The sequence below is a fragment of the Polypterus senegalus genome, chromosome 9, assembly GCF_016835505.1.
Source record: "Polypterus senegalus isolate Bchr_013 chromosome 9, ASM1683550v1, whole genome shotgun sequence".
Lineage (NCBI taxonomy): Eukaryota > Metazoa > Chordata > Cladistia > Polypteriformes > Polypteridae > Polypterus > Polypterus senegalus.
Window position 1 is genome coordinate 78,583,635 of NC_053162.1, and position 9,456 is coordinate 78,593,090.

General features: G+C 37.3%; 1 protein-coding gene across 3 annotated transcripts in view; it reads right to left on the reverse strand.

The window, feature by feature from the left end:
* The window catches only part of dhx38 (DEAH (Asp-Glu-Ala-His) box polypeptide 38), a 122,485-nt gene extending 121,222 nt beyond the window's left edge, over nucleotides 1-1,263 (reverse strand). The window contains exons 1-2 of one of the 3 annotated variants that reach the window (XM_039763329.1): nucleotides 1,151-1,238; nucleotides 547-641 (exon numbers count right to left, since the gene is read on the reverse strand). Coding sequence is in view for 1 of the 3 variants with exons in the window: in XM_039763328.1 (XP_039619262.1) it covers nucleotides 1,151-1,248 (98 nt within the window). In the remaining 2 variants the exon portion in view is untranslated. Of the gene's footprint in view, nucleotides 1-546; nucleotides 642-965; nucleotides 985-1,150 lie in introns of those variants that run through there. The other 2 variants (XM_039763330.1, XM_039763328.1) reach the window with 2 other exon arrangements.
* Nucleotides 1,264-9,456: the final 8,193 nt, after the last annotated feature.

Genomic DNA, 9,456 nt, shown 5'->3' on the forward strand with positions numbered 1-9,456 from the left:
TGACTGTGTTATAATTCGTTCAAGAACATTCGATTGTGATTGATGGGTCATTGAAATCAGCAAGGAAATGGGACTTACTGTTCACTTCATTGTCTTTACGAGTGGAGCTGTTACAATACTAACACCAGAATGTTTGTGTAGGACATATGGATGGTCGAAAATCATTTTTTGAGGTGGGTCAGATAACCCTCCCACAACCGTTATCTTATCCGTAGTGTAGCCAGGTGTTATCACTGACGTATAATATAATGCGACAAAAAATTCAATGGAGTGGAGCTCTGGAGGTCCGCAGCTAACGTCTATTTTGGAAATTTTCACGCCAAGATCGTGTTTTATAAATCCCGACTTTGGTGTAAGAAAATAGCTTACGCACGTTTCCGAGCTTAAGCAAGTTTTACACATGAGGTCCCAGGTTGGAAATAAAGACAACTTTGACCGTATACAGATCTTAATGACGAACTACCAAACCAAAAAGGTCAGTTTAGAATCAAATGTAATTTTTTTTATACATTTATAAACTTAAAAAAAAATCACAATGTAGCATACCTGAAACGGTTTAAATGGAAAATATTGAAACGATGCCAACTATAATGGTTCAGACATAATGGTTATTCTAGGCTGATTATAGCTCCACGAAGAATCTATGATTAATGCAAAAGAATATACATTATTAGCATTTTAATCAACAACTGAAAAGTATATAAACAGAAAACCTATACAAAAAACGAAGCTGGACTATATTAGCATTATGTAAGGAATATAGATTTATGATAAAAAAACGAATTAACAAATCAAAATGCTAGTTGATGCACGTTGAGCAAACACAACATTACTGACATGTGAATAGTTCTGTCAGTTCCATATAAATACAGAAAGACAGCCAACTACATGAACTAGTTACTATTTGACTATTGATATACTACGACAGGAACACAAATATCTAGTTACAAACAACACTTTCAAACCTTCAGTGATGATTTGATTATGTTATATTTCAAAATTAAACGAAAGCGATCATAATTATCATCACAGAAAGACTAGCTTCTTAGGTAGCCTCGTGGAAACAGAAAAACATGTCCAAAAGTTAATGTTTTAAGTCAAACTGCGCAGTTACATGAACGAAAATTGTCACAAATAGAACCTTACGTACCACAAATGTATTGTAGCAAGCCGCCATTTCAATCCCACAATTCCTAAAAATAAATCTTGAACGCGTAACTTTATTCGAGTTGTATTCCAACAGCGCATTGGACTTCAGATATCAATGGGGGTGTCACATCATATTACGTAAGTCGGTCGTATCCCGGACGTGACGAGACTGCACTGACGCGTTGTCGTCGTTATTGTTTAAGGAAGTATTGCGGTAAAGAACATAGACATACTGTATATCATTGACATAGAATTACTAGACGCCGCATGACCAGTAGCATCGTACGTCAACGTCACCGCCATATTGCGAGTGGCACTACTGTGGAGTGAAGTACAGTAATCAATAATGTGCTGCTTGGGATTGTACAAACCGCAGCACGCTCCAAACCAGATCCCGGGGATTACATTTCATAGGTAAGGCTGAAGAATTGTTTTGGTTATATTTGGCCATTAGAAAATCCCGTTTAATAATCTTAGCACTCAGGGTCACCTTACAATAAAATTAAACAACATTAGTAAAATTAAAACAAGAGAATGATAAATCAAAAACAATAATTGGCAAACAAACAAAGATAACTGGCAGTAACAGTGTAAAATTCACAATTGGCATGCCAGTTTAAAAAGATAAGTTTTTCAGGGCAGTTTTAAAATGTGTTATCGAATCGAGTTGACGTATATGAGTTGAGGAGCACAATTGGAGACGCTTGAGCTCCCAGAGCACTGAGTCTGACGTGTGGTACAGACAGTGGAGCTGCAGATGAGGATCTGATTGAGCGAGAGGAGTGCAAGTCTGGAGGAGATCAGTGAGGTTGTGGAGAGCTTTAAATGTTCAGAGTGGAATTTTGTATTGTATTCAGTAGTGAACAGGGAGCCAATGCGGTTGAGAGATAGTAGGTGTGACATGTTCAGTGGATTTAGAACAGCAGGTTATTAACCTGGCAGCAGAATTTTGAAGAAGTTGTAAACAATGAATACGTTTTTGTGGGATGCCAGATAGAATAGCATTACAGTAATACGTGAGGTGACTCGGCCATTAACCAATACTTCAGTACTATGTTGCGTAAGAACAGGATGAAGTCTAGAAATGTTTCAGAGATGGAAGAAGGCAGTCCGAGAAATGTTAATTATATGGGAGGAATTATCACCAGAACCTACAGTTAGGTCCATAAATATTTGGACAGAGACAGCTTTTTTCTAGTTTTGGTTCTGTACATTACCACAATGAATTTTAAATGAAACAACTCAGATGCAGTTGAAGTGCAGACTTTTAGCTTTAATTCAGTGGGTTGAACAAAAAGATTGCATAACAATGTGAGGCAACTAAAGCATTTTTTTAACACAATCCCTTCATTTCAGGGGCTCAAAAGTAATTGGACAATTGACTCAAAGGCTATTTCATGGGCAGGTGTGGGTAAGTCCGTTGTTATGTCTTTATCAATTAAGCAGATAAAAGGCCTGGAGTTGATTTGAGGTGTGGTGCTTGCATGTGGAAGAGTTTGCTGTGAACAAACAACATGCGGTCAATGGAGCTCTCCATGCAGGTGAAAGAAGCCATCCTTAAGCTGTGAAAACAGAAAAAACCCATCCAAGAAATTGCTACAATATTACAAGTGGCAAAATCTACAGTTTGGTACATCTTGAGAAAGAAAGCAAGCACTGGTTATCTCAGCAACACAAAAAGACCTGGACGTCCATGGAAAACAACAGTGGTGGATGATCACAGAATCATTTCCATGGTGAAGAGAAACCCCTTCACAATAGCCAACCAAGTGAACAACACTCTCCAGGAGGTAGGCATATCGATATCCAAGTCTACCATAAAGAGAAGACTGCATGAAAGTAAATACAGAGGGTACACTGCAAGGTGCAAGCCACTCATAAGCCTCAAAAATAGAAAGGCTAGATTGGACTTTGCTAAAGAACATCTAAAAAAGCCAGCACAGTTCTGGAAAAACATTCTTTGGACAGATGAAACCAAGATCAACCTCTACCAGAATGATGGCAAGAAAAAAATATAGAGAAGGTGTGGAACAGCTCATTATCCAAAGCATACCACATCATCTGTAAAACACGGTGGAGGCAGTGTGATGGCTTGGGCGTGCATGGCTGCCAGTGGCACTGGGACACTAGTGTTTATTGATGATGTGACACAGGACATACGCAGCCAAATGAATTCTGAGGTGTTCAAAGACATACTATCTGCTCAAATCCAGCTAAATGCAGTCAAATTGATTGGGCGGCGTTTCATGATACAGATGGACAGTGACCCAAAACATACAGCCAAAGCAACCCAGAAGTTTATTAAAGCAAAGAAGTGGAAAATTCTTGAATGGCCAAGTCAGTCACCTGATCTTAACCCAATTGAGCATTCATTTCACTTGTTGAAGACTAAACTTCGGACAGAAAGGCCCACAAACAAACAGCAACTGAAAGCCGCTGTAGTAAAGGCCAGGCAGAGCATTAAAAATGAGGAAACCCCGCATCTGGTGATGTCCATGAGTTCAAGACTTCAGGCTGTCATTGCCAGCAAAGGGTTTTCAACCAAGTATTAGAAATGAACATTTTATTTCCAGCTATTTAATTTGTCCAATTACTTTTGAGCCCCTGAAATGAAGGGATTGTGTTAAAAAAATGCTTTAGTTGCCTCACATTTTATGCAATCTTTTTGTTCAACCCACTGAATTAAAGCTGAAAGTCTGCACTTCAACTGCATCTGAGTTGTTTCATTTAAAATTCATTATGGTAATGTACAGAACCAAAATTAGAAAAAAGTCTCTGTCCAAATATTTATGGACCTAACTGTAAAATATGTCATGAAATACTGTTATCAGAATCACATTTATTGGCTAAGCATGGTAGCATACAAGGATTTTGACTTTCCAAATTTAGTTACATGCCAGGCATACAGCTGATATGTAGACATTTGATATAAATACATTACAAAAGAATGTAAACGTTCATACAAAGTGCTAGGCAGTACAGTAAATGCAGAAATTAAAGTCTGAATTAGTGTATTCCTCCCAAATTCAGGGTGTTCATAAGGAGTGTAATGATTTATTTCATGATAGATAAGAATAGTTACATGAAATATTCAAAATATGAACATGTATGTTTCAATTGAAATGTATTAAGTCTAAATATTCTTGATTGTTGTAGAAGTTTGTCTTTTTTCACTCTTTGATAGAAGTCAGTAGAGGGTTAGATCCCCAGTAAAGGATCAAAAATATCATATTTGTAAGCACTGACCTTGAAATAGTCCAAATCAATACTTTACATGCTTACATTTGAAAGTTGTCATTTTTAACCTTCTGGGAGTGTCTTTTAAGAGGGCTAGGTACTGATAAAGAATCAAATATTAAAAATATCATATTTGTGATCTGCACCCTTAAAATAGCATATAACAACAATTTTTGGGAAAAGGGTGGACTTTGACCCCTCATATCCCATTGGGGGTGAAACCCTGGAGTCGGTTCATGTGGCATGCACAACTTCAAGTCCTTCTAATCTGCACAAAATAGTCCAAAAATGGCCTACTTTTTTTTCTTGTTTCTAGAGTTCCATATATAGGGGGTAACCTCAAGAAATCTTGAAGTTTTGCATAACTAGACATCAAAATGGTATATATCCGGGGTTGTGTGCTTCTCACACCGATAAGTAAGGAACTGCAAGGGACACTGATTTCAAAGTGTGTAAGTAATCCCTATGAACACAATACTGAACTAACCATTAGAATATTGATATTTTCTTGCCCGGTGTAAGGAAAGACAGCAGAATTAACAATTTGTAAGCGTGAGCTTGATTTTTGTAGTTTAGTCTATAACACCTGGCAGATGGGAGAGTTTTGAAGAGTTGTGGCCTGGATGTGAAGTGTCAGTGATGATTTTCCCCGCCCATTTCATGACTCTGGGAGAGTACAGGACCTGTAAGGTGGGAAGGCTGGTGCCGGTGTTTAGAAGACCTTCATTATAGCCTGTTCTTGCTATGTTTAGCTACTGATCCAAACCACACTTTGATGGACGAGCTTAGGACAAACTTGATGATTTCTTTGTAGAGCTGAATCAGTAGCTCCAGTCACAGGAAGTACATTGACTGATGCATCTTTTTTAATGAAGGAATCTATGTTGGTCTTCCATGTCAAGTTCTGGGTGATTACAGATCCCACAAAGGCTTCCACAACTGAGCCATTATTGTTAAGTACGGGGAAAGGATGTAATATTGAGGGGGAAATTGGTAATCAAGTGAAAGGTGGAGTTAGAGACAGAAGGCTGGATGAGTTTAGAGTGGAGGAGTTCCGTGGGATTGTGTTAAAACATTACTCTTAAATCCACAAGCAGATTCCTTGCATAGGTCCCTGGGTTGTCCAGATGTTGCAGGATGTAGTGCAGACCCATATTGACTGCATCATTCACGGAACTGTTTGCTTGGTTGGTTAACTGAAGTGGGACCAATAGGAACACTGTGATGCCTTTCAGGAGAGCCAACACCAGTCTCTCAAAGGTTTTCATGACTGCAGATGTCAAAGCAGCAGGCCAGTAGTCATTCAGTCCTGTTAATCAGGATTTTTATTGCTATAGAAGTTAAAGAAAAAAGGGTTTGAGTGAGTATAACGGCTAAAAACTCAAAAAAAGAAAGTTTTGCAGGCCAGCCTTAATCCTTTTTGGAATGCTGCCTTACAAATCCTGTACTGTGTGTAATGTGTTATTCTACCATTCATGTGTGGAAAAGCTTGTAGTTCTTTGAGGGATAAAAGAAGTGAAAATACACCCTGTGTTCTAGAACTTCTCATCAATATTCAATAATGTTTACATCTGATCATTGCAGAGGCTATTGAAGATATTTGCATTAAGCATGGAAGAGGACACCATGAAGGATAGTGTTTATAACATAAGTGTGTGCCCTAGGGGTCTGTTCCGGAAACAAAATTCAGTGGGGAATCCAGCCAAAACTAGTCACAATTCACAGAAAAAGGGCTGGTTCCATTAAAGAATTTTGTGATTCATGAGGCCAAAGATAAGGATAATTCACTAATCCTGCTTTTTGGAACTGGCTCAGACATTGCTTGTTCCATTAAGAAAGATTTGACAAAATCCATCTTAGTTAATAGGACAATAAATACCCTGTAACTTCCCTGCAAAAGAGCAAGTTTAGCATGTAGGATTAATATTTTGAGGTTAGAATGATTCATGAACAGAGAATCTAATAATAGGGCAACTGTTTCTGTTTAGAAAATGCTATATAAAAATGCTGATCCATGATTCCTAGGGCAACCCTACAAAGACTTAAGGCAGAAGGTGTCATGGCCCTACTTAACTTTCAATTATATTACTGCATGGCAAATATACAGTCTATAAAAACATGGACATTGATGCAATAGATGAACATACACAGGCTTGGTCCAGAATAGAAATAATATCCTGCAGTATTTCTTTATATTCTTTGCTTTGTACCCCAGAAAATACAAGTTATCACCAATATACTAACAACCCAATTGTGCTTCACGCAGAATATGGAACCAATATAGGAAGTACTTCAAGATAGAGAAGCTTTTATCTGTGGTACCACTACATGATAACCACCTTCTTCCACCCTCTCAAACGTATGCAGTTTTTAATGTTTGGAAAACATTTGGGATTAAATCACTTAGAGATCTGTACATAGACAACGTCTTCGCACCCTATGAAAAATGACACTCGAAATTTCACTTTCCAGCAACACATTTCTTTCACAACCTTCAAATTAGAAACTTTGCTAAACAAAATCTTCCCCAATTTTCCTCACCTCCCACCCACTTCTATTCCGGAAAAAATATTGATCAGTCTTAAGGACTCAGACAGCATTTCTGTACTATATAAAAACATTTTAAAGTCCCTCCCTTTCAGAGATCCCAGAGTACAGTGGGAAATGGATCTCTCATTCAACATTTCAGAAAAGGAGTGGAAGGCAACCATGCACAGAATTCACTCGAGCGCCATATGTGAAAAGCACACAATTATTCAACTTAAAATCATCTGTTGAGCACATCTGTCTTGTTTATAATTATTCAAAATGTTTCCAGGGTAGGATCCAACCTGCGAACGCTGCAATCAAGTTCCAGCCTCATTGGGCCACATTTTCTGGGAGTGTACCAAATTAACATAATTTTGGACCAAAATCTTTAAATGCCTTTCAGAAAGCCTTGGTGTCACAATCCCTCCTAATTCAATAATGTCTGTGTTTGGTGTACTTCCAGATGGGATTAAAGTGGAGAAGTAAAAAACAAACTGTAATTGCCTTTACTTCAATATTAGCATATAGGCATATCTTGCTCAACTGGAAGAATCCTTCTCTTTTAAGTCATTGGGTAACTGGTGTTATATACTATTTGAAATTAGAAATAATCAAATTCTCACTTAGAGGATCTGTGAAAAACTTTTTAAAAACCTGACAGGACCTAATCAACAATATTTTAGAATAAGCATTAAAATTGAGGAAACTAGATCCGCTTTCCTTTTTTATTTTATTTATTTATCTTTCCTACTGTTAAAGTTTTACTCTGTTAGCCTAGCTCTCTTTCTCATGGGTGGGAGTTGATTTGACTTGAACTTAGTTCTGTAAAATTTGACTTGCTTGTATGGTATTTCCTTTTAATAAAATTAGTAAAATGTAAAACAAAACAAAAAAAAAAAGGAAATGCAGATCCCAGTTGCACTATTTATGAAGCAAAAAAGTATCGTGCCTCTCCCTGAATGACCAACAGACACAAAAGCACAACTCCTTCACCAAATAGTGCCCAGAGAAAGAGTAATCAGGCCACAATCAGACATTCTGGCACACCCAGAGAAGTGCCTGCATGAATATTACCTTTCTTTTTCTGCATCTTCTTATAGATTAACATTTTAACTGCTCCTTCCGTTTCTACAAGGATTACCGAAGGTCACCTACAAGGCACGCTCTAGCATTTTCTGAAGCTAATTGGAATGATTGAATCATTGAAGGTTTGGGCTAAAGTCATACAGCCAGATGTTCTTTTGGACACTAATCCTTTTGATTTATCTGGGCTTTTTACTGATACCAAGTTGGGCTGGTTTGCCCCCTTGGTGGCCAGATTTACCGTTTTACATTCTAGGATTTAGTATGCTTGAGCAGTCCTTTAAAACATAACCTATTCAGTTTAACACGTTGTGGCTTTGGGTTATTATCTATGCAAACCATATACATTTCCCCTTGTTTTTCCAAATAAGAACTCTATCATTGTGAAACTCACAATGTCGGCATTGGGTCACAGAGGTGCTTAATCAATTCTCCAGTAATTTTACTGCTGTATTTTTATGGTTTTTGACTATCCTGTGTTCATCTAATGTGGTTACTGAGCTTTGACTTTTTTTTTTGCTGATGCAGTTTGTAATTACTTTTGAGACTGTTCCTCTAAATATACTATACAGTTTTTATGACCAGTGTACCTACAAATCAAGCAATATTTGGAACTCGGTTGCTTTAGAAACTCTCAAACTAACATAATTGTCACACCTGTTTTTAGCTGGCACATACTTCTAATAAATGGCAGTCAACCTAAAATGACTCACCTTTGCAGCTGCATTTGTAATTGTGATCCAAGTTAAATTCCCTTCTCCTGCTTACGTTGTTTTTTTCAATCCTGGTATTTTATTAGCTTTTGATGTGCTTTACTTATAATTTATACTATATAATTCTGACTTGCTTTGATTTTATCCACAACTATTCTTTTGCATAAACCTTCTTGATTTTTTTATTGCTTTCTTCTTCAACATATTTTAAATGCAGTTTGATAGCTTGCATTTTTATAGTTCAAGAATCAATAGTATAGCAATACTGATATCATGCATCCAGTATTTGCAGTTTCATTTTGACCCTTACTTTTGTAGAACATGGTCAGTTTTACAAAAGGTGCCTAATTCTCTTTATTTCCTTATTGCAATCATTACCTCCATATTTAATCTACTCCCTTTATAGACAGAAGTGTAAATTGCTATTACCACCATTACCATTGGTCATGTCTTTTGTTTTGTGCAGTCTTTGAGATCCTAATGCACCGTTGTCAGTTTATTTGCAAACGATTATCTTCTACTTTTAAAAAAAAAAAGCAAGTTACAGATCTTTAATGTGCATTCATCGTACCACCTCCTCCCTCAACCGAGACATGGGTCGCAGCAAATCTTCCAGTACTACCTGCTGAAAAGCATCACACTCAAAGGCTTCCTGTAAAGTCTGTAAAGTGTCAAACTGATTGATGGGACAGTTTCTCACATTTCAGCAAATCATCTTTGTAACTCAGTCAGTCATGATTGGAAC